The sequence below is a fragment of the Sceloporus occidentalis genome, unplaced genomic scaffold, assembly GCF_023333645.1.
Source record: "Sceloporus occidentalis isolate IW3139 unplaced genomic scaffold, rSceOcc1.0.p SCAF_7, whole genome shotgun sequence".
Lineage (NCBI taxonomy): Eukaryota > Metazoa > Chordata > Lepidosauria > Squamata > Phrynosomatidae > Sceloporus > Sceloporus occidentalis.
In genome coordinates this window covers 97,650,447-97,675,882 of record NW_028316987.1, presented here as the reverse complement: position 1 = coordinate 97,675,882, position 25,436 = coordinate 97,650,447, and the positions used below count along the sequence as shown (strand labels likewise).

Sequence of the window (25,436 nt, the reverse complement as noted above, 5' to 3'; positions counted from 1 at the left end):
AGACTTCAGAGGAGGCTCTTTGCTCAACGAAAGCTTTATTTGGGAAAGCTGCGCTCACAGGATAAAGGCAAATCGAGCGATTGTCAAGCAATGGACAAGGGTCATTCGTTGTTGTTGTCGTTGTTGTTGTTGCAGGTCACCCAATACAGGAAGGGAAAAGGCAACTCTTCTGTTATTCCCCAGTGCTTATTTTGCATATTTCCCCATATTTTGCTATTGTTAAAACACGGTTATCCATTACACATATTTTGCATATCTTTCAAGGTATTTAAGTGAGTAAAGTATTTCTGAAGCTACTATTTACTATTTTTAGCCCGTTTTTAAGCGAAGCACAGCCCACTCAGGCCCCTCCCCTTTCACACAGGCCCCACCCCTACCTTTAGGCCCCACCCCTTTTGGCCAGAACTGGTCGGGAAACAGGAAAAACAGCTCTGACACCTTGGTACATGTCCACTTCTGATGGACGCTGATGGCCACACCATGCTGACCCTCTGGTTCAGATCTGCACATTCCTTTGCCTTGGAAGCACATCTGCAAAGCTCAGCAATAGCAACAGCAGTCACATTTCTATACTGCTTAATAGTGAGCTTAGCACTCTCTAAGCAGTTACTGACCTCCAAAAGGATGGAAGGCTGAGTGGACCCTGGAGCCCTGCCTGGCATCGAACTCACAACCTTGGCGCTGCAGGACTGGCATTTAACCCTTGTATCACCAGGACTCCAGGAAGAGACTAAGGGGCTGTGTGGCCCAGTGGGAAAGGCCGGCCTGGGGGAGGAATTAGGGCATGGGGTCCACATGATGCACATCCAGCTCCACCCCCAGACCAGTGGGACTCTGCATACTGCACCACGTGTTGCGCGGCATCACGGTGCTCCTCTGGTGTTGCGTCTAGATGACACAGTGCTAAAGGAGAACCATAAAGTTGCAGCGCCAGTGGCCATGGTGCCCTTTCCAGGGCGCAAAAAGAAACCATGTTTTTGCAGCTCCTTTTTGCGCCATGGAAAGGCCAAATTAGAGCCACAGCGTGCGGTTGCTTTAGCCCCAATCTGGCAAAGACAGAGGCAGCTACAGGCCGCTCCTTCAGAGGAGGTCTGCACAGCCCCTAACCTTCTAACAAAATGAAACGGGACAAGGGGGCAATGGTGAGAGGTCCTTGCAAAAACATCCATGCCAGACTTGGGAGGCAGGAGATGGAGGCAGCGGAGGTCCTGGGCTCCCACAAACTGGAATGGAGGCCACAGTTGAGGCTGCAAAATAACTGGGTGACTGTGTGACATGGCTGGAGCTGGGAGGCAGAAAAACCCGGGAGGCTTCTGGTCATCAGGGCCAGGAAAGCTAATTGTGGAAGGGGCTCTTCAGAGAAGCTGGAATACAACGGGGGAGTCCCGGCTGGAGCAGGACCGTCCACTCAGCAGTGGAATGGAGACTCCTATTGACTCCAATCCTGTAGTCTGGACCCACAACAACGGGATGAAGCTGGAGGGATGTGGGATCAGGGTCTTCTTGGCCATTGCACCCAGGTTGGGGAAGACTTCCCCTTAGAGCAGGGGTGGGTGGCCATGGGATGCTATGGGGCCATGTTAGTACTGCAGGAGACTTGGAGGGGCCATTCCCCACCATAACTGCATTGCACACAACAAAAAAGTGCTCCCAAATGACCCCAATACCTTCCTCCTAGAGTTGATCCCAACCCATGGGGACCCTTTGGAGGAGACATCTCCAAGCCCCCCAGCCTCCTCTGCTCTGCTTAATTCCTGCAATCTCATAAAACCCACAGTGACCTCCTTCACAGAGTCCATCCTCCATCTTCCATGCGGCCTTCCTCTCTTCCGCCTTCCCTCCACCTTCCCCAGCATTATGGTCTTTTCCAATGAGTCTTTCCTTCTGATGATGGGTCTGAAGTACGACAGCTTCAGTTTGGTCATCTTGGATTCTTCCAGAGATATTTCTGGCTTCATCTGCTCTAGGACCCCTTGGTTTGTCCTCTTGGCTGCTGTCCATAGCATCCTCAGCCCTTTTCGCCAGCCCCACATCATCTCAAATGAGTTCAGTTTCTTCCTATCATCTTTCTTAACTGTCCAGCTCTCATATTCATACATGGTAATAGGGAATACAATTATTATTAATTATAATTATAATTATAGTATTATAATATTACAGCGGGCCCTTCCCTTACACTCGGGATCCGTTCTGGATCCCTCCACATAAAGAGAAATCTGCATCTGCTCCCACCCCATTGCAAATAATGCGTTGTGTGCTTGCGGCATGGGTAGCGTGCACACAATGGGCACGGGCACCATTTCTTTAATTGTTGCGCAGCTTCAGCTTAAGCTCAAACCTGTGTATAGAGTGCCCACATATGGCATAGGCACACTGCACTATTATAATATTTTATATTAGTATACCATTATACTAGTTATTTATCAATCCATCCTTTGTCCCATCCTGAGATCCTTTCAATATAAGCAGAATGGCTACTGTTAGGAGCAGAGAAAAAGGCAAATGGATTTTTAAATGCAAAGATACAGCATAGGGGGGTATAAACTGGGGCTGCGCATTGCTCTCACTTGAACCAGCTTGTGATGGTTGCCATCCCCTTCATAAACCCTGGCTTTGGGGGTGGGGGCCCCTTGGGCTCCGTCTTCGTGTAGAGACCCCCCTCTCCGGGCAGAAGGGGCTCCTTGTGGGCGATCTTCTGGATCAGCTCCGCCATGTTCCGGACTCTCTGCAGGGACTGGATCCTCTCCTGGTGACCCAGCTTCATCTCCTGATGTTCAGCCATGATGAGGAGGTCGATGGACTCCGGGGAGGACAACAGGTTGGGCCTCAAGGTGATCTCCTGCAGGTGCCGGAGGCTGCGAGATGCTTTTTGGAGAAGCCCTTCTAGCCCTTCCCTCACCCCTTCATATTCCCGAATGAGACGGCGCAGCTCTCTCTCCGTGGCTCTCTCTTCCTCAGAGGCCTGCTTGTACTTCTGCTTCAGCTCTTCATAGATCTTTCTCTCTCTGACCACTTTGTACTGAAACCGGTGCCTCTGGGTGGAGTGGACGCTCCAGACGCACTGACCGGGGCAGACGTTGCATTGCCCCGTGTTCGGACTGAATACGGTGCAGTTCCGCTTCTCCTCCTCGCTAGTCGTCTTGCAAGGATAGTGACAGGTGAAGTGACAATTTCTGCAGTTAATGGCGTAACTGTCACTGCCAGAGATGCCCTCTTTCACTGGCACAGTTTTTTCCACTTCGTACTCAAAGTGTCTGTTGGCCGCCATTTTGTCCTTGCATTGGTTCAGAACTTCCTGCGTCTTCCACAGTTCTTCTCGGATGACCAGACCAGCCTTGATCTGGGGCTGCAGATTCTCCACAGCAGCCTCCAGCCCTTTCCGTTCCTGGAGGACTTCCTTCGTCAAAGTCAGACTTTTAGGATCCAATGTGTTTGTGAAGTCAAAGAAAGTCTTCATGCTCATGCAGCCCATTTTCCAGAACATCTCATCGAAATTAAAGCTGCCTCCACCTTGTACAGGATTACTGGCAAAAAGGGCAGAATTGTTGAACTTGAAATGGACAGGGGTCCCGCTGGCATCTTTAGCACACGGCACATCGGCTGTTTTAATGGCCTCCAGGACAGGAGGGGTCTGTCCATCCGCAAAGGTGACCAGGACCTGGATGTTGTCCTTCATGTCCTTCCCCAGCAAGGAGAGGACCGAGTCAAACACATATCTCTGGGCAGGGGTCAAACAAGCCAAGGAGGCCTGGAGCACAATGCAGATGGCATCGAGGTGGTCAGTGTCCTGCAAGGTGGACAAAAAGCGCCGGATCTCCCTTGTTAATGAGATGCTATGCTCTGTTCCTCCCATATCTCCAAATCCCGGGGTGTCTATGATTGTGAGGGAATAGGGAATCTGGAAACCCATTTGATGATTCAACACATAGACTTTCACGTCAGATGCCTGGCTCTCCGCTTGGCTCCTGTTGGCCTCTTCATGAATGAGTTTGAACCGGAAAGGGTCTTCCCATTGGACGCCCAGGATGTAGTTGACCATCCCGTTGATGAGGGTGGTCTTCCCGGATCCTGTTTCTCCCATCATCATGATGACTTTGTTTGGGACCCACAAGTTCTCTTCTCCCAGGTGATACGTCATATGGGAGGTTGATGTCACCTCCAATGGAAGAACATAGACTGAGGGCTGCCCTTCTACAACCAGTGTGTTCTTTTGGAGGTACTTCAGTGCTAATCGGGTTTCCCCTTCTTCTTCCAGGGATGTAGAAACCTCTGTCTCTTCACTTGGAGTGCTTTGAGTCCCATCAGAACAGACAGCTGTCACTCGGAGTCTGTAGAGCGTCTGAGGCCTCAGTCCACCAATCTGGCAGAATTCGGCTCTTCTCCCAGTCCTTCTTTCATTCCACTGGTCTTTGCTCTCATTGTCTTCTTGTCCAGACTCTTCTCTGTACTCCACTTTGTACTCCTTTATAAGGACTCCCTCTCCGATGACACTGGGACTCCCCCAAGAAATGGAAACTGTGGAAGACCCAATAGTTATCTCTGTAGGCTTCCCAGGGGGGCTGGTGGGAAGGGTCTTCACTGGTTTACTGGTCTCACTGGTCTCACTAAAGCCTGGCTTGCACCTAGCTGCATATCGGAACTGGTATTCCGTGTTTGGACACAGATCTTCCAATATCACAGCCTCTCGGTTGTCCTTGGTGCTCATGGCCTTCCAGCTTTCCTCTCCTGAGGTCCTGTACTCTATCTGATAGCTGGAGATGGAGCCCTTCCCATACATAGTGGGCTGAAACATCAGCCTCATGCTGTCATGCTTTATTTCATTGACCACGAGAGGAAGAGGTTTTTGGGGCAGCTCATAGTTGCAGCTGACCAGCTCTTCATCTTCGTAGAGGTAAATGGCGGCTCCTGGGACGTCCTCATTTGGGGCAGAGGCCACCACAAAGCGGACCTCCCTATTTGGTTTATTGGCACGGGAAAACTCCGAAACGGACTTGGCGGCATTCCAGGCGCGCTGGAGGATCTCTTCATGCTCAAACCAGGCCCTTGACGTTTCCGCCGAAGACCTGCCTCTCGTGGGGTCATCCATCCCCTGCAAGAATTGCTTCTGGAGGCAGTGCTGAAAATCGGATAAAAACGGCTCTTCGTCATGCAGAGAAGTGAAGGTAAAAGAGACAACAAGCTCATTCTGGGAGTCGAGCACGATTTCTTCCAGTCTGTTCTGGGAGGAGATAACTTCTATTCCTTTGAGGATTGCGAGATAAGATTTTACCAGTTTAATCTCTTGTTCCTTCATGTCCAGGAATTCATTCAGACTTTGGATGTTGAAGAGCGACTGGCTTATTGACGTCAAGATGTCCGCCAGGGCGCCTTCCTCTTTCCTTCCGCCTCGGATAGAAGGAAGGATCCTTGCCATTTTCTTCTGGAAAGTGTGTTTCTGCTGATCACACAAATGTTGGAATTTCTGGATTTTCCTCTTGATTTCTGAGAAAGTGTCAGCAATGGGATTCTTTGCCAGGTCATTGCATCTCATGCCGATTTCATGTAGCTGCTCTATAAATGTTTGGCAATCAGAGAGCGCAGCTAAACTGATTTCGCGCACCATCTTGGCTGCCCTAGAATCCATCTTGGTCAGTGGGTACAGCCAGACCAATATGGGCACAGCCTTCTCTCCATCCTCTCCCACCATTTTGGGAAGAGTGATGTACACTTGCCTGGCATCTTGGAAACTCAGTGGATCAGTCTCCAGAGAAAAGTCTCCATGGAACTTGCAACTGAAGGTCTCAATTTGGGATTTCTCCCTCTCATCCATCTGGATCTCTGCTTCCCCGTGGATAGACACAGTCTTCTCAAAGATAGCCTTGAGGTTTCCTTCTACCTTTTGTACAGACTCTGAAGAGGAAACCTCTCGGTCGAAGACAAAGAACGCCTGGCCTCCATATAAGATGGCGGTGACCACATGGGTGGCCGTCCCATGTTCAAAGACAGCTGGAAGGGAGATGTTTTGGGATCCCAAATGACTCATGGCCAGCTGCTCATACCTGGAGGTAGTTTTGCAGTGCAGGGTGACTCTGGCCTGGCGCTCAGATGTCTTGGTGTCTTGGAGGTATCTGGCTGACCCTCTGACCTCCACCAGGCCTGCCAGGACACTGGCCTTGAGGGATGGGGAGATGTTGAGGGCAGAGGCCTTGTCCTCAAAGGAGTCGGATGCAATGATCTCTAGCTCAGTGTTGGGAAGCGGCTGGATATTTAAGTCCTTCTGAAGCACATCTTCATCCCAAAGGGTGATACCTGTATGGGCGAAGAAGGAGACATGAACAGCTTTAGAACATTCAGATAAAGATCAAGAGTGACCAAATGTCTCTTGGTGGATAAGGAGAACCTAGAAAGACTTGCAATGGGACAAACCCCCCTCATTGCCTGGAGGGTGGCATTCTTTTCTTTTGTCCCAGTTACACTGTCATTAAAACATGGTTGTAGTTTGGTAAAGCTGCAAGAGAACTGGAAATGATATAACCACAAAGGATCATTGAAATGCCCTGTTTGACCAAGAGTGGGACAACCATGTCTGCTTGCTCACCTTCAGGGGCAGCTGAGGGCTTCCTTTGCTGTGGGTTTTTGATTCAAACATCAGATTTCCATAGGACTGATTCCCAGTTTTGAGACCTCTGCTAATCTGACGAGGAGACCCTCTGTTCTATCACCCAAGTGGTTTATAAAGATGATAAACAATGAAAGGGGCCCCCGTCAGACCCCTGATGGACCCCATGCGGCACTTCTCCCCAGGATGAAAAGGGACCTTTGGGAAGCTCTCTTTGGGTTCAGTCCATATGTCAGTAACACAGCTGCTTAATAGTTGCCTGGTCTAGCCCACATTTTGACAGCTTGTTTGCAAGAACTTCATGGGGGCTTTGTCAAAGGCCTTAGTGAATTCAAGATATACTACACCCAGCACACTCCCCTGATCTACGAAGGCTGTGACTCTGTTAAGAAAAAGGATATCAGATTAGTCTGACATGACTTGTTTTTGAGCAACCCATCCTGGCTTTTAGTAATGGCAATATTCTTCTCCAAATGCTCACAGTTTGACTGTTTAATGATATCTTCTCGAACCTTTGCTGGTGTTGACCTCAAGTTGACCAGTTGGTTGTTGGTCCAATTCCACCCACCGCTCTAAATTTTGAAAGTGGGGGAAACATCCATCATCTTTTGGTCTGCTGGGGCCGCTCCTGTGTTCGAATTCTCAAAAATGATAGCTACAGGGCCCTTTCACACAACGCTACATTGTGGGGTTTATCACACAAAGGAGATTGGGAGTTGATCCCGTGAATATCCGGGAAAATTGCGTAATTAGGACAATGTCAGGACAGTGTCCGTTTGGCCGAGGGTCAGCCAAGCGAGGCAGTGGAAGAGCAGGAGGGTGCGGCGGTCCACTTCCATCACCTGCAGCCCTTTCGGGACACCTGCACCAGGTGACACCAGCCCCGTTCCCAGACATGAGCGGGCATCTCCTGCACTCCCTACCTGGGATGAGGGCCTCTTTTCGGCAATCGTAGAGCATCCCCAGCTGGAAGGGGCGGCCCAAGGCGGGCATCTCAATGGCGTCCTCTGAATGGGCCATGGCTCAGCTCCTCAGAGTTACTCTCCCTTGTGCTTCCACCTCCCTGCAAGGAAGAAAAGAGGGTGAGAGAGGAAGGCAGACTTGAAGGGATAGGGGCCTGGAGATGGGGAATGGGATGCCAAGGAAAGAGGAGATGAGGGAGATGGGTCTATTTAGCCTGGAGGGGGAGAGGATAAGCGGTGATATGACAAAGCCCTGTTTAAAGATTTGAAGGGGTATCCTATTGAGGAGGGGGCAAGCTTGTTTTCTGCTGCTCCAGAGAATAGGAACAATAGATGCAAGCTCCAGGAAAAGAGATCCCACCTAAACATTAAGAGGAATTTCTAGGTCTGGAAACCAAGCCCTATGAGAAGCAACTTAGGGAGAACAGACGATTAAGGAGTGATATGATAGCCCTGTTTAAATATTTGAAGGGGTGTCCTATTGAGGATGGAGCAAACTTGTTTTTTTCTGCTCCAGAGAATAAGACCGAAAGCAATGGATTCAAGTAAAGTAAAGGAAAAGAGGTTCCATCTATACATTAAGGAAGAACTTCCTGAGGGTAAGAGCTGTTTGGATAGTGGAAGAGGCTGCTGCCTCGGCAGAGCCTCCTTTGGAGGTTTTAGCACATATTTTTCATACTTAGGTCAAACAGGGTCGAATACTGTCCAGATACGGCCGGGACTGTCCTGATGAATCCTTGGCCATCACATGCTTTCAGCTGCTGTTAAAATGTCCCAGTTTTTCTCTCTTCCTCCTCCATTTGGTCCTCATCTTACTTCCATTCCTGAAAACCGAGTTCAAGGGGTGAGAGTCGTTTGCACCCATTTATCTCAATGGGGTTGTGATGGAGGGAATCTTGCACTTCCCAGGAGGCCCAGGCAAAAGGACACTGCTGCAGCCTTTCCTAGTTTGTCTGTTTTTCTCATCCACTCCAACCCCATTCTGCCATTAACAACTTTGGCGTTCTTGCTCTGATGTTGCTTGGCCACACATTTCCTAGTCTCTGTCTGTGAAATGCTGGAAGGTGTGGGGTAAGGTTTGTTGCACCAAGCAGCATTTGAACCAGTGAAGAGCAATCCGAAGGGAGTAAAAGCATAACAACCAGCCAGGTAAAACAAAAGCCAATTCAAAACCACACAAAACAGCTTAATACATATATTTTCCCACCTGCCCATTATTGCCCACATACTTGATGCACTCTTCCCCAGCAAACCCATTTTAACAAACATTTGGAGAACTGCATTGCCAAACGCAGAAAACAATGAATACTGCAGCATTTTGCTGGGTCTGTTTTAAGAAGGATCAAATGGGGGAACCTGGGAAAAGGACCCCGACAGGCAGCCAGCTTCAAGGGCAGGTTCTGAACACCTGCCTCCCCATCCTGGGTTGCCTGGTTTCCAAGAGAACCGAAATTCACGACACGCAGGAATGACCTCCTGGAAGCGGCTTTGAACAGGAATGGCTTCTACTTAAATCTGCAACAAAAGCAATGGCTTCGGTTAACTTAGCTGGGCATTTCTCAGTAAAAGTTACCATATTACCCACATTCTGCAACCATAAGCCCCTTTATGGTCAGCAGCATCCCTAGGGTTGGGGTCACCTGATGTGGTCACTCATGGCACCCCAACCCCCCCCCCCGACCTCTTCCCATGTAGGCTTGCCATATCCCACCTGGGGGCGGGACTTTCCAGGTTTGGGGCGGGTCCACACGGTCCCGCCCCGGTTTGGCCCCACCCCCGGGACGCCCCCCCGCGAGGCCTTGGAGGCGGCTCCACAGCAGCGGAGTCCTCCAAGGCTTCTCTGGGGCTTGGGAGACGCTGTCTCTCAGGCCCCAGCCAGGCCTTGGGCAAAAATGGAGCCCAGTCGGGGGGGGGGGGAAGCCTCCCTGAGGGGAGAATTCCTTCTCCGCCTGGGCTCTGTCCTTGGAGAGAACGGAGCCCAGGGGGAGAAGGAATCCTCCCTTAGGCAAGGATTCTTTTCCCCCTGGGCTCCATTGGCAAAAACGGAGAACAGGGGGAAAAGAAAGCCTCCCTGAGGGGAGAATTCCTTCTCTGCCTGGGCTCCGTTCTCTCCAAGGACAGAGCCCAGGCGGAGAAGGAATTCTCCCCTTAGTGAGGCTCCTTTTCAAATGTAGCCCCCCCCAAAAAAGTCCTACATTTGAAAATGTTGTCCTACATTTGTCCCGGTTTAGAGGTCCTGACTAATGGCAACCCTGTTCCCATGCCACTTTAGCAATGCCTTTTTGCACGAATGTGACTCGTAAATCGTAATTCCCATAAATACCAATGAATGTCGTGCTAATAGCTGTGACATCAACAACTAGCAAAATCAAAATTATACCTTCAAACGGCAATATCATAGGCACAACCTAAATGTCTTTACACATACATAGGGAAAGTGTGGTCAGAATGTGATGTTTTCAAAGAAAATTTAATTTAAACAAAGTTAAATCTCAAATTGGTCAGCTTTATAGAAGATTTCACGGGATGATAGGATGATAGTGCTGGGAGAGCCCCAAGGGCCACCCCATCCAGCCCCCTTCGGCCATGCGCCACCCAAGCTCTCTCTCTGCGTTCCTGCATCCCCAAATAGTGACTTCTGGCATCTTGTGCAGTTTACATAAGGACCAGGCTTCCCAGCCCTCAAATGGGGGACATCCCTTACAATAAGAGACACCAGGGAACCCTGCGGAGCCGTCTCCTCCCTGGAATGTGGAAGCAAAATAGCGAAAGGTCTCACTGGAGCAGCCTGGCTCCTCTTTCTGGCTGCTCTTCCCACTAGATCAACCCATGGACAGACTGTCTGTATGTCCAAAGGAACCGGCTTCCTAGTTTTTTGTGGGTTTTTCGGGCTAAGTAGCCATGTTCTAGCAGAGTTTCTTCCTGACGTTTTGCCAGCTTCTGTGGCATCTGGCATCTTCAGAGAATGTTTGCCTGGAAAGGACTTGGCTCTATATAATGTGTGACCTGGAAAGGCAAGAGGGATTTGCATGTGGATTGTTGGTTGCTGATGGCAGGCCTCAGGCTGCAAAAGAGGGTTAATGTCTGCTTGATGATGCTCATTGTCTGCTGGGAGATTTCCCATTTGCATTTGTTTTGTCTTTATTTTGCTATTTTTCAGGACTGTTAGCAAATGATAAATCTCCCAGCAGACAATGAGCACAAATCAAGCAGACGCTCATCTTCTTTTGCAGACCCTCCCAGCCTGAGGCCTGCCATCAGCAACCAACAAGACACATGCAAATCCCTCCTGCCTTTCCAGGTCACACAGTATATATAGCCAAGTCCTTTCCAGGCAAGCATTCTCTGAAGATGCCAGATGCCACAGAAGCTGGCAAAACGTCAGGAAGAACTCTGCTAGAACATAGCCACAGAGCCCAAAAAACCCACAAATAATTATGGATGCCGGCCATGAAAGCCTTAAACTTGCTTCACTCCTTTAATGACCTCCTTTTCCATTCAAAGCGACTGTTAGCTTCATGCAGCCGCAAGGATACACGAAATATGGCCCACAAAGAGGAAGAGTCTGCAGAAGCAGCTGAAAGATGCCCCTTTCCTACCTAGAATCCAGGGCCTTGTGGGGACGGATAGACTCAGCCCCATGGAGTTCCCAAAGGGAGGACTGGAAGAGCCCCTTGTCCCTTTAATAGCTGTGTGAAAGAGGGAGTTTCAGCAGACGTTGCTTGACACACAACCAGGTCACAACCCACACCTGCGGGAATCCCCTCTTTTAGACAACCATTCAAAGGACCCCACAACTTGGGGGTTTTCTTGCAGAAGAACTGCGACAACAAAAGCCACACTTTTGCCCTGGCTGAACTGGTTTGGTGTTTTGCAAGCAGAAAATGGAAAAGCCCCTTTGGAAGCGCAAGCTCCTGCCAAGGAAAAAGGATCATTTCAGAGGGACGCTCCTGAAGACACTGAGGGGCTCATCACACGGGAGGCTAAGGGCCAAATCCCACGCAGAAACAGCATTTAAATCCCAGAATAATCCTGCAAAAGCGGGGTCATTGAGCATTAAAACATGAAAATAACCCACACTGAAAGCGGACAAAACCAGCTGCTTTGGGAGAATCCCCAAAGTAAAAAGCGGCTGGTTTTGTCTACTTTGTGTGTGGGTTACTCTTAGATTGATGCTCAGTGCCCCTGACGTCATGTGAAAACGATCCTGCTTTGTGGGATTTCCCCATGCTAAATCCCATTTCTGCATGGGATAAACCCCTTCCTCCACTTGGTCAGACCAGAGGGCCAGAGCCAGGAGAGGCGGCTTCCATTGTCAGAACCCACCAGCGAACATGGCAGCCCCAGACTTAAAGTGCACATGGTTTGGTTCTTATGTGATCTCCCTGGCTGAAGAGACCTCAGGTACCAAGCGACGGAGGGAGGGAATGAGGGTTGTGTCCTCCCCAAATGAAGTTTTCCTTTACTCCCCCCCCCCCCCCCAATTTCTGCCATTGCAGCAAGGGAGGCATTGAAACCATTCACACCCATATTTTTTTGGCCACATTGGCATCCCCTTGTAAACCGTCGCCTTTCCTTTGGATCCCAGAAGTGTATCTCTGAATGCTCATCTGAAGTTTTAAGGCAATACTGCTAGGTTTCCCAGGATTACATGTGGAGAGGGATCCTGCCCCTTTAAGGCTGGGGCAGAAGAGGGGGGTTCGGCAGGTGGGCTTCTCATGCAACCACAAGCACCATCCGCTGGAATGCCCTCTTCTTCTTGTTGTCGCTGTGCGCCTCCATGTCGATTCCAACTTATTAAGGCGACCCTAAACTGAACCAAAACATAGAGTTTTCTTGGCAAGATTTGTTCAGGTGAGGTTGGCCTTCGCCTCTTCCTCTAAGGCTGAGAGAATGTGACTTGCCCAAGGTAAACCAGTGGGGGTTCCATGACCGAGTGGGTATTTGAGCCCAGGTCTCCCAGGGTTGTTGTCCAACAGTCAAACCACTATTCCATGGGTAAAGAATAGATTAGAACCCTAGAGTTGGAAGAGAGCCCAAGGGCCATCCAGTGCCATGCAGGAACTCTCAGTCAAAGCACCCCATTGACAGATGGCCATCCACCCTCTGTTTAAAGACCTCCAAGGAAGGAGACTCCACCACAATCTCCAAGGAAGGAATGGGTTCCACTGTCAAACAGCCCTTACTCTCAGGAAGGTCCTCCTAATGTTGAGCTGGAATCTCTTTCCTGGAGCTTGAATCCATTGCTCTGAGTCCTATTCTAGTCTCTGGAGCAGCAGAAAACAAGCCTGCTCCCTCCTCAACATGACGTCCCTTCAAATATTTAACCTCTTAACCTTCTCTTCTCCAGGATAAACATCCCCAGATCCCTAAGTCCTTCCTCATAGGGATTCATGGTTTCCAGATCCTTCACCATTTTGGTGGCCCTCCTTTGGACATGGCTCCAGCTTGCTATGCCTTCATGAGAAAAGAGGCTTTGTTCTGCATGCAGGTAAACCCTCCACTTGTTCAGAGGTGCTGCCTGCTCTTTTTCTTTTACCTCAGATGGAAACAAACCCCTTCCTGTGGCAATCTGAGCATGAAACCAATGGAGCTGGATGGAATCTATAAGGAAGGAGTGGTCCATAAGGACCAGGGCTGATCCCTCTGGGTTTGGTGAAGCAAAGACTTACGTGGCTCTCCTTGAGTCTTCTGGAAAAGCTGGCAAATGGCGCATGAACCGTCTCCTAAGACCCCTGAAATCTCCCCTTGGAGAAAGATTGGTCACCAATTCTGGAGCCGGAGCAAAACAGTGGGCTGCTCCCCAGCGAGAGCCGAAGTGCAAATCCTTTCATTACTGCTGATCATATAGATTTGCAGCATCCAGTCCCTTAATGGAAACGCACATGTTCTGAAATCAAATCAGCCCCTAATTGGCACTGAAGGCATAGTTGTGCCTCAGAGATAATAAGGAGGAGGAGGGTGTTTGATGTGGGCCACGAGGGATGATGTCCCATGCCCCTTTTGTCCTCCTTCCATTTGAAACACAAGGTTTTGATTTTTAAAACTGAGGATTTATAACTGACACATTCCATGGTAGAAATGGTGCTGAGGACGACCCAGGGCCCCAAACCTTGTAGGAGAGGCCTGGCAGCGCCATCACAAAATGGCTGCCATCATGAGACAGATGGGGAAGGGCTGCTCATCCCCTTATGATTTGGAGAGAGGAGGAGTAGCAGCCCTCAAGCATTAAGCCACACATGTGCATCCAATGTCATGCCCTGCAACTTTTCATGGATAAAGACAGGGACACATGCGGCCAAAGCACCTCCGAGGGCAAAAGCTATTTAAAGGCAACCATCAGGAAGAAAACATAAACCAGGAGAGGCTGACGCAGTTTGCTTTTGCCTCAGCCTCTTGGGAAGGACCAGAGTCCACTTCATCTTCTCCTTTCTCCTTTCGGAGATCCCTGAGTGCAAAGCAAACTACTTCTTTGCTCTTCATCTGCAAAGAGGTCTTGCAGCACACTTTGATTCTCTTGCATTGCGCCAAGGCAGTTAAAGCGGCCTCAAACTGGATTATTTCCACAGTGAAAGGCACTGCTAGCATGAGCTTTCCTAGACTTGAGCCTACTTCCTCAGATGCATCAGGTGGAGTGGAGAATGGCAACTGAAATTCAAAACCTTGTGGGTATGGAGAGGACCCTATAGCAACCACAGAAATGAGTATTGGGGTCTACTGTTCTGGTTATCTATTCTCCTTGACTTTAGGTCAACCAGTGGGTTTCCAGGGCTAAGCGGGGATTTTAACTCTGTTCTTTCAGTTCAACACTCAGACCAGTGTACCATGCTCAGAAAGAAAGAAGAAAAGAGATAATAGATAGATAGATAGATAGATAGATAGATAGATAGATATTTTGTTCCAGATGGTCGCTAGGATTCGAGACATACTGGATCTCAAAGGCAGGATCTTTTTCTCCTGCTAATGGAATTTAGAGTTTATTCCCTGGACTGACCCTCCCAGCATCCACATGTCCAGAAGGAGGAGGGGTCCACCTGCATGAAGACCCTTCCATAACATCCAAACTGAGGACAACTACAACATCTTGACCAAAAGCAGGGCTACGAGTAACATCATCTTTCTTTCTTTCTTTCTTTCTTTCTTTCTTTCTTTCTTTCTTTCTTCTGTATGATTTTAAACACCTTTCCCTGATGAAGAATCCAGTGGTGCTTCCAAAGCTTGCAACGTGTATATTGTGCCTTTTGGTTGGCTCAATAAAGGTATCCCTGTTATCTGCATTTTGGTTGTTATTCCACTTTGCTCTATGGCCAACACACTTGTGCCTGGGTATGGTTTCTGGAGTTAAATATGACAGACAAGAGAGAAATGGCTTCAGGATGATGGTTTTTAACCCCTTTGCCTAATGAGGAAGCCAGTGGAGTTGCCAAAGCTTGCAAAGTGTATAATGTACATTTTGGTTGGTCCAATAAAAGGTATCACTGTTTTGTGGATTTTGGATGACACTGTGCTTTGCTATAAGGCCAACTCCTGGATATGTTGTCTATCTGTCCGTCCTCTATCTCTATCCCTATCTCTATCTCTATCTCTATATCCATCCATCCATCCATCCATCCATCCATCCATCCATCCATCCATCCTGCCTAGTGGTCCTGGATGCCCCTATCCTGTTTGGTGTTGTTATCCCTTCTCCTTCTTCATGCTTTTACACTCCATTATGTGAAGAAGGGCTTGGTTGTCCTCCTAATGTGGGATACAGCAGATGATGACTCTGGTGGGCTCCAGTGTTATGAGAGAGGGAGAGGGTCTTCCCCTTCTCATCTTCCTCCATCCCTCGCATCATTTTATAGACCCCAGTGTTGTCAACCTTTATTCGCCTTTGTTCCTATGCTGCACAGCAATAGCAATAGCACTTGTATGTCTATACTGCTACTAGGTGGCATCAGTCGAAGTACAGATCAAGGGAAGTCATAGTGCCACTCTATTCTGCTCTGGTCAGGCCTCACCTGGAATATTGTGTCCAGTTCTGGCCACCACAATTTAAAAAGGACATCGAGAAACTGGACTGTGTCCAGAGGAGGGTGACCAAAATGGTGGTCTGGAAACTATGCAGCCCTATGAGGAATGACTGAAGGAGCTGGGGATGTTTAGCCTGGAGAAAAGAAGGTTAAGAGGTGATATGAGAGCCCTGTTTAAATACTTGAAGGGATGTCATATTGAGGAGGGAACACGCTTGTTTTCTGCTGCTCCAGTGAATAGGAGACAATGGAACAACGGATGCAAGCTGCAGGAAAAGAGATTCCACCTAAACATTAGGAGGAACTTCCTGAGAGTAAGGGCTGTTCGACAGTGGAACCCACTCCTTCCTCGGAGTGTAGTGGAATCTCCTTCCTTAGAGGTCTTTAAGCAGAGGCTGGATGGCCATCTGTCAATGGGGATGCTTTGACGGAGAGTTCCTGCATGGCAGAAGGAGAGGGTTGGAGTGGATGTCCCTTTTTGGAGTCTTTTCCAACTCTACGATTCTCAGCACTCTCTAAGGGTTTACCATCTGCAGGTGAATTTCCCCCAACAATCTGGGTCCATATTTTACCACTCTGCGAAAGGATGGAGGGTTGAGTCAACCTTGGAGCCTTGTCTGGGATCGAACTGACAACCCTGTAGCTGCAATACATCTTTTCCTACCAGGGGAGTTGCTTCCGTCCCACAGACATTTCGGATGCACCTTTTTGCACTTTCGCCAGCCAGAGAAGCAGAGACAGACAGGGAAGCCATGAGCCAAGCGCCCACTTCTCTCCCATCTAGTAGGACTGCATCTGCAAACGCCTTCCGTTAGGGATGTGCATTTGCGTGCATTTTCTGTCTGTGTTCAGAGCAGTGGCAAAGGACAGCCAAGCAAAGTGCCGTGTCCAGTTCTGCGTTCCTTGCGGTGCCTTGTGACACCTCCTATTAGTGATATTAGCAGCATCAGCGTCACAGTAAAATTAAATCTGGCTTCCCCCCAAAGCAGACTCATGTGACGGAGTGAATTCCCTTTTTGTAAGGCAAGGGTATCCCAGATTTCAGCCAAAAGGCTCCTCTGAGCTGTGAGCGTTGCATGTGCGTCTGTAAGGCAGGGCAGCTGGTTCTCCTGTTTCAGTTGCTGTTGTGAACCTTTGAATCATTTCCAAACTTATGGAGACCCAAAAGCAAACCTATCACACGTTTTCTTGGCAGGAATTCTTCAGAGGGAGTTTGCCTTTTGCGTTCCTCTAAGGTTCAGAGAGTGTGACTCATTGCCCAAGATCACCCAATGGGTTTCCTTTGCCAAGCAAAAGGGATTCGAACCCTGGCCAACCAGAGCCCAGAGCTCAAACCACTAGGCCACACTGTCTCGTCTCGTTTCAATTACCTTACATTAAAGGAGGAAACATGATGGCTGTTCACTTCATGGGAACCAGTGTGAAATCCTGGACCTTTTATTATTGCTTCTCGCCATGGATGGCCTCCTCCGAGGAGAAGAAGGCGAAGGGAAGATGCGCAAGTGCCTCTCCCTGGAGTTCGTCACACGGGGGAAAAGACATGCAAAAAAAACCCACAAACCCGGGTAGATTTTCACACAATGTCATTTTTAAACTAATGTTAACCCAAACGGAAAGCGGAGGGAAAGTAGAACAAAGAGAAAACCCCGAAGGTAAAAAGGAGCAGTGGCTGTTGACTTTCCGTTCAAGTTAACACAAGTCCCCCCCCCCCCATTAATCTTTATTGCTTTCATTCTCTTAAACTTCCAACTCTATGATTCTATGATTCTATATTTGGATTTCCTGCATGGCAGAATAAAGGGGTTGGACTGGATCAGGGCCTGTGCGGTCTCTTCTGATTCTATGATTCTATAAAAGAAGAGGGGAAAAACATAACAGTTCACATGCAAACAACTACCATAATATTAACCACCACAACAACAACGTCTGACACCAAATGACCACATAAAACTAACGTATAACTAAAAGTGACTTCCTTGTCTCATGGGTTCTCCCCGAACGATGCTCCACAAAGTAAAACATCCATGCTTTCTGCATGATCACAACAAGACCACGTCACGCCTATTAGCCACGTCATCCTAATTTTACAACATGGACAAAAACCCCAAAGGGTTTTCTGTTTGTATAACTAGAATTTTTATGTTCCTTTAGAGAAGTTATTAGAGGATCCCATATTTTTCGGGATAGGGCTATAGATTCCCCTTTCAACAGTTTAGTTAACTCCTCCATTGGAGCCATTGCTGACCATCCTTTGGGTTCGGCCTGTCAACCAATGATAAATCCATGTAACAGTTGCCTTGTCTAGCCCACATTTTATTAGCTTGTTTGCAAGAATGTCATGGAGGACATGACATTCAACCAATGACAAATCCACCTAACAGTTGCATTGTCTAGTCCACATTTTACTAGCATTGACTACACTGACTGTTATCTAGCCAAAAAACCTAATAAAGCTTCCCAAGATATTGCTGTTTTCATTGTAAAACTCATCTAAGCACAAGCAAGCGCATGCGCAGGTGCTTCAAGGGCACAGAAAAGAGCTGACTTCCCAGAAAGCCTTTTGTGTGTGTGTGTGTGTGTGTGTGTGTGTGTGTGTGTGTGTGTGAACAGTGTTACTTTAGGTGAGACCAAAGATCTGTCTGTAGCTAGCAACCACATCCTGAGCAAACAACAGAGTTTCTGTCTCAATTACAAGGCAAGGTCCAGTGCTTCGATGCCAGATCTATTTCTGCACCCATCTTCCAGTCACTCTTCCTCTGCAAACCTGCATCTTATCTTCTCATGCAAGGACTGCTGCTTTTGCATTTTGTTGAAACTGACCCCTGTGGCTTTATGGCCTAAGAAATCCATTGCCGGTGTTACTGTACTGCTGGCACGTAATATTTGTTCTTTGATAAGATATTGGAGGCGGTATAGTTCAAGCATTAAGAGAACAGGTGGCTTTCTGGAAAATGTCTTTCCTAGCCCAGCAATTGTGGCGGTGGGTCAGGTCTGAGGCCCATCAACCCAGCACCCTATTTCTAGTGCCAGCTGCTTGCGGTCTCCTCTGGAAATGAAATTAATAAGGTCCTGATTCAAGGAACATGAAACCAGTTTTAATAAAGCCAGAGTTGCACATTCACTTGCTCTTCCTGCTCTTCCTTTTGGGCTGCATCGCTAACAGCTGTGTAGCCAGGCCAAGTTCTTTCTGCTTTACTGACTAAAGGCAGCATCATGCTTCCTTGACTTTAATGCTGCTGCCATAGTTTTAGGAGCACTGGGAGAAACAACACAGCTGGGCACAGAGTAGCTCCTCCTCAGGTTTGTCCAAAGAAAACCCTGGGTCTATATTCCACCTGCTTTGAAGGGTTTCGTGAGGCTGCAGCCATTCAGTTGGAGCCCAAGTCTTAATTTAACTGAAACCATGCCCTCCTCATAGTTACTGAGAAGAAGTTTAAGAGGTGATATGAATGCCCTGTTTAAATACTCGAAGGGATGTCACAGTGAGGAGGGAGCAAGCTTGTTTTCTGCTGCTCCAGAGACTAGGACCCAGAGCAATGGATGCAAATGAGAGGAAAAGAGTTCCCATCAAAGTGGTGAAGGGTCTAGAAACCATGAAGCCCTATGAAGACCAACTTAGGGAACTGGGGATGTTTAGCCTGCAGAAGAGACTGAGAGGTGATATGATAGCTCTTTTTAAGTATCTGAACGGATGTCATATTGAGGAGGGAACAAGCTTGTTTCCTGCTGCTCCTGGGCTCCTCCACGTCCCTTGCAGCCCCAGGCCTCTCTCTCCAGAGGGAGGCCTGGGGCTGCATGGCCTCCTATAGGCCCGCTGCAGCCCCTGGAGCCCTGCTGGAGGGCTCCAGTGACCACAGCGGGGCTCCTACAGGCCTGGAAAGAGCCGGCGGGGGCCGCCAGCGCTGGAGGCCTTCCCTTCTTTCCCGGCCCCGCGGGCTCCTTCCCAGCCTCCGCGGAGCTCAAGAAGGAGGAAGGAGGCCGGCGGCCCCCCAAAGGTCTCGCGTGAGAGGGAGGAGGCAGGCGGCCCCCGAAAGCCCCGCGCGCTCGCGCGAGATACCTTTGGCCTCTTGCGCGAGTGCGCGGGGCCTTTGGCCTCTCACGCGAGGGGCCTGGTCCTGCCGCCGATTGCCGCCGGCGCGGGGCCTTTGGCAATTGGCGGCAGGACCGGGCTCGGGCTGGTCCCCCGGCCTTGCCGGGCAGCATGTGGCCCATGGGCCGAGGGTTGCCGACCCCTGTGTTAGACAAACATTTCAGACAACTTGAGTGGTGTGTGTGTGTGTGTGTGAACTTTGGTCACAATAAATAAATAATAAAACTTTAATTTCTATCCCGCTTTTTGTCGAGACAATCAGAGCGATGTACAAAGATTAAAATACCTCAATACATACATAATCTCTCCCCTCCTTTAAAAAAAGGATTAAACAGTATAAGAGTAAAATTCAACAATTAAAAACCAAAACGATAACCAATACCAATGGCTGATAACCATGGGCCCGGTCACCACACGTGTGGCGGAGTCTTGTGTGGCTGAGTTTTTTATTCCGGGAAGGCCTGCCGGAAGAGATCCATCTTAAAGCTGCCTAAGTTAGTAATTTGATGGACATCGTCTGGCAGACCATTCCATAAGTTGGGAGCGGTTGCGGAGAAAGTCCTCTGGGCAGTCGCTGTCAGTCTGGTCTTCAAGGGCTGTAATAAATTCCTCCCGGAGGACCTGAGTGTCTGGGGCGGATTGTATGGAAGCAGGCGAACCCTTAAATACGTTGGGCCCAAGCCATGTAGGGTGTTAAAGTCCATTACCACCCAGGATACTGTCTTTTAGTGGCTTTCATGGATACTGATAATAAAGCCCATACTTATTTCTGCCCATGGCTGTGGGAGCACAGCCCACAGAGTCCCCCTCTCAGTTGTTTAGATGTGGCACAAAACGGGTAGCTTTTAATGTATTCCTCCACATCAGATTCCAGTCTTAGAGTAGTTAAGAGTTAGTAGCTCCCTGTTGCAGTAAGTGCCAAATGTCCTCCAAACGTGTGTTAAGTCTGTACTAGTACTGGATCGTCAGCATAATGAAGGACTCCGAGGGACAACATGGGAGGGATCTGTTCACGTTTTCACCACAGAGGTGAGAGTAATACAAGACCGGGGATAAAAATGCAGCCCTGTTTAGCTCCACTCAAAGTCAGGAGAGGGGCCAGATCAACGATTTGCCTGATTACAGTGGAGTCTCAGTTGTGAGTTTTCATACAAGTCAAGGAAACTGTCAGGAAGAATGGTGCCATGTTCATGTTCTCAGATTTATTCCATAATCTGTTTTGAGATCCATCTACAGGTTCAACTTTGGGGCCTTCAGTCTTCCCTGGCTGCAAGTGAGTTTATAGCATTAGTACTCCAACACCTGATCTACGGTCTCACATAAATCTTTAACTATTTGACATAATAAATAAATAATAATAAACGTTTTATTTGTATACCGCCCTTCCATAAGATCAGGGCGGTTTACAGCATTTAAAAATACACAAAATTCCATTAAAACCATATCAAAAATTACATAAATACACAACAACATAAAACAAAAAACAAAACAAAAACAACAACAAATGCCCCCGGGTTAGCCAAACCATTGCCCGTGCGGCCTGTGCGGCAGGGGGGCCTATAGGGACTTAATCGGGGAATGCAGTTTGAAACAGGTGGGTCTTCAAATCCCGTTTGAATTGGGCCAGGGAGGTAACTGAGCGGAGCTCTATGGGCAGCGTATTCCAAAGGGCCGGGGCGGCGATGGAAAAGGACCTCCTAGAGGTGGAGGATAACCTCGCCCCGGGGACCCTAAGGAGTTGCTGCCCAGATGTTCTGAGGGTGCGAGGCGGAATGTACGGGGAGAGGCGGTCCTTCAGGTATCCTGGGCCCAAGCCATTTAGGACTTTATAGGTCATCACCAGCACCTTGTATTGCGCCCGGAAGCGAATGGGCAGCCAATGGAGGTTTTTTAAAACCGGTGTTATATGGCTGGCTCTGGACGTGCCAGTGACCAGCCTAGCTGCCATGTTCTGCACCATTTGAAGCTTCCGGGTTTGGTACAAGGGCTGTCCCATGTAGAGTCCATTGCAGAAATCCAGTCTCGAGGTTACCAGGGCATGTACCACAGTTTCAAGGTCCCTCTGGGCCAGGAATGGGCGCAGCTGGCGAATAAGCCAAAGCTGATAGCAGGTGCTCTTGACCGTCGCATTCACCTGAGCAGTCAGGCGAAGGGACGAGTCAAGAAGCACCCCCAGACTGCGCACGGAGTCCTTCACAGGGAGCATGACCCCGTTCAGGACAGGTGGAACCACCGCCATTCCTGGACCAGGGGAACCTATCACAAGTACCTCCGTTTTCTCTGGATTCAGCTTGAGTCGGTTTTCCCTCATCCAGCCCATTACCGACTCCAGACAGGCCACGAGAGGAGAGACGCCATCCTCAGTCACTGCATCAGTCGGAGACATAGAGAAGATTATTTGGGTGTCATCAGTGTACTGATAACCCCGCGCCCCATGTCTCCGGATGATCTCTCCCAGCGGTTTCATGTAAATGTTAAATAGCATGGGAGACAGAATGGCTCCTTGAGGGACCCCAGTTTTAAGGGCCCTCTCATCGGAGCACACGTCTCCCAGCTGCACCATCTGGGACCTCCCGGAGAGGTAGGACCGGAACCACTGGAGCGCAGTGCCCCCGATTCCCACCTCTGCCAGGCGCCCCAGAAGGATACCATGGTCTATGGTATCGAAAGCCGCTGAGATGTCCAAGAGCACCAGCAGGGACACGCTTCCCCTGTCGATGCCCAGACGGAGATCATCGACCAAGGCGACCATGGCTGACTCAACCCCGTAACCCGCCCGAAAGCCAGTTTGAAATGGGTCCAGATAAACTGTTTCATCCAAGACCCCCTGAAGCTGGATTGCAACCGCCCTCTCGATCACCTTCCCCAAAAATGGCAGCAGTGAAACTGGCCGATAATTATTATACACCAGGGGGTCGAGGGAGGGCTTTTTTAATAAAGGTCTTACTAGGGCCAATTTAAGAACAGATGGAAATTGCCCTTCCCTCAGAGATGTATTAATTATCCGGCGTAACAATGAAGTTACGGCCGGTCCCCCCTGGGCTGCTAGCCACGAGGGACAGGGATCGAGAGAGCAGGTTGTCTTCCGAACACTTCCAAGGATCTTGTCCACATCCTCGGTACTAACCAACTCAAACTGATCCAGCTTAACTAAGTCCACGGAGGCCCTGGACGCCTCTACGCTAGGTTCTGCCTGAATGTCGGCGTTAAGACCTTCGCTTATCCGAGAAGTTTTATCCACGAAAAAGTCTTTAAATAAGTCACAGCAGGCCTTAGAAGGTTCAAGGATCTGGTTCAGGGCAGAAGGGAGCTGAGTGAGCTCCCTGAGTACCCTGAACAACTCTGCTGGACGCGACTCCGCGGATGCGATACGAGCACCATAGAACGAATTCTTTGCTGCTCGTATCGCCTCTCCGTAGTCCTCTAACCGTTGGGCTAGGAGAGTCTTGTCGTCTAAGCGAAGGTGTTTCCGCCAACGGTACTCTAGCCGTCGCAGCTCCCGCTTCCTTGCCCGGAGATCTTCCGTATACCAGGGCTTGCGTTTGGAAGCGGGTCTGAGAGGGCGCTTGGGAGCGATGCTGTGTATAGCCCTCGAGAGACCGGTATTCCAGATACCAGTCAGGGCATCAACAGAATCGCCGTCGCTTCCAACCATGTGTCCCTCTAGGGCTGCCTGGAACCGGTCAGGTTCCATTAGCCTTCGAGGGTGGACCATCCTAATTGGTCCACCACCCCCGGGAGGGATCTGGGTAGAGACCTTGATTTTCACCTCAACCAGGAAGTGATCCGTCCATGGCAAGGGGGAAATATCAGATATTTCCACCCACGGATTTTCCGCATCCGAACAGAAGACCAAATCGAGAGTATTACCCGCACAATGCGTAGGACCCTGAATTAGCTGGGACAGGCCCATGGCAGCCATGGTATCCATGAATTCGCGAGCCGCACCGGGTGGAACATAGCTGGCCGTGAGGGAGATATTGAAGTCGCCCAGGACAAGTAGCCTGGGCGTCTCCAGCATCAGTTCAGCAACCAGCTGTGTCAGCTCGTTAAGGGAGTCCGTTAGCGCACGGGGTGGCCGATACACCAACAGAATCCCTAGACCAGGGGTAGGCAACCTTTTGGAGCCAGGGGCCGGGTTGCTGTCCCTAAGACGAGTCGGGGGGCCGAAGCCAAGGGGTGGAGCTTCCACCCTCCGGGGGCGGGGCTGCATGCTGGGGGCGGAGCTTCCACCCTCCAGGGGTGGAGCCACCCTCCAGGGGCGGAGCCTCCTCCGAAGCCCCGCAAGGAGGAGGAGGCGTGTGCCCACCCTCTCCTCCTCGGTCCCTTTCTGGACAAACACCCCCAACCTGCATTCCAAAACACACACAACAGCACATTTGTGCATTTCACACTTTGGAATGTGACACTCTCTCGGCTTCAGAAACAGTAGTTGCATGACTCTCAAGCTCACTCATCATCATCACCATCATCACACTATCATTGTCAAAGCAAGGGAGACTTGTTAGCATTAAAAGCACCCAAAACACACTTTGGAAGGTGACACTTTCTCAGCTTCAGAAACAGTAGTTGCATGGCTCTCAAGCTCACTCATCATCATCACCATCACCACGACCACCACCACCCCTATCATTGTTACAGCAGACCTTTTAGCATTAAATGCACTGAAAATACACAGAATGCACTCCTCCTCCTTCCTTCCTCCCTCCCCTTTCTTCCTCCTTCCTCCTCTTCTTCCTCCCTGCTTCTCTTCCTCCTACTTCTTTCCTTCCTCCTCCTCCCTCCTCTTCCTTCTTCCTCCCCTTCCTCCTCCTCCCTCCTCTTCCTCTTTCCTTCCTCCCTCCTCCTCCTCCCCCCCCGCCCCTTCCTTCCCTGCCTGGAGAGAGCCGGCCAGGGCCAAGGAGGCCTCGCTGCAGAGGGGCTCCTTGGCTCTGGCAGCCCTCCCGCCGGCGGAGAGAGCCGGCCAGGGCCAAGGAGGCCTCGCTGCAGAGGGGCTCCTTGGCTCTGGCAGCCCTCCCGCCGGCGGAGAGAGCCGGCCAGGGCCAAGGAGGCCTCGCTGCAGAGGGGCTCCTTGGCTCTGGCAGCCCTCCCGCCGGCGGAGAGAGCCGGCCAGGGCCAAGGAGGCCTCGCTGCAGAGGGGCTCCTTGGCTCTGGCAGCCCTCCCGCCGGCGGAGAGAGCCGGCCAGGGCCAAGGAGGCCTCACTGCAGCCAGCGACGGCCCCGGCCTCCCAGAGGCCCGCTGCCGCCGTCTGAGCCCTATTTGAGGGCTCCGGCAGCTGCAGCAGGCCTCCTGGAGGCCGAAGTCTCGCGCGACCTTTTCTGTGGTCGCACGAGACTTCGCCTCTGGGCGCCGCCATTTTTTCGCCCAAAATGGCGGCGAAGTCTCGCGCGACCTCAGAGAAGGCGGCGGCGGCGGCAGCAGCAGTCGGGGGCCACTCCAACGGCCTCCGCGGGCCGCATCCGGCCCGCGGGGCCGGAGGTTGCCGACCCCTGCCCTAGACTGTCCCTAGCTTTAAGGGTCAGGTAAATACACTCGATATAGGACGTCTGTCTGATGTCGTTCCTAGTGAGGGACACAGTGTTCCTATGTATCAAGGCCACTCCCCCCCCCGCCCACCTAACCTGGGCTGGTCCTTCACCGAAAACCCGGCAGGCAGGGCCTGAGCCCACACAGCATCCCCTTCAGGCCCCAGCCAGGTCTCGGTAATGCAAGCCAGATCACAACTTCGGTCCTCCAACAAATCGTGGAGGATGTGGGTCTTGTTGTTAAT

The 25,436-nt window shown here is 50.2% G+C and overlaps 1 protein-coding gene across 1 annotated transcript; it reads right to left on the bottom strand.

The window, feature by feature from the left end:
- Nucleotides 1-2,455: 2,455 nt before the first annotated feature.
- Nucleotides 2,456-7,844, bottom strand: LOC149310226 (uncharacterized). Its single transcript, XM_089531484.1, has 2 exons — nucleotides 7,522-7,844; nucleotides 2,456-6,288 (listed from the first exon to the last, which is right to left on the bottom strand). The coding sequence occupies exons 1-2, from the start codon at nucleotides 7,616-7,618 to the stop codon at nucleotides 2,564-2,566; spliced, it is 3,822 nt and encodes a 1,273-aa protein (XP_089387610.1). The 5' UTR covers nucleotides 7,619-7,844; the 3' UTR covers nucleotides 2,456-2,563.
- Between the last annotated feature and the right edge of the window lie 17,592 nt (nucleotides 7,845-25,436).

Coding starts and splice junctions, on each gene's coding strand:
- LOC149310226 (XM_089531484.1), bottom strand. CDS start 7,618: ATGGCCCATTCAGAGGACGCCATTGAGATGCCCGCCTTGGGCCGCCCC. Junction 6,289..7,521: donor AAAAGAGGCCCTCATCCCAG/GTAGGGAGTGCA, acceptor TCGCCCATACAG/GTATCACCCTTTGGGATGAA.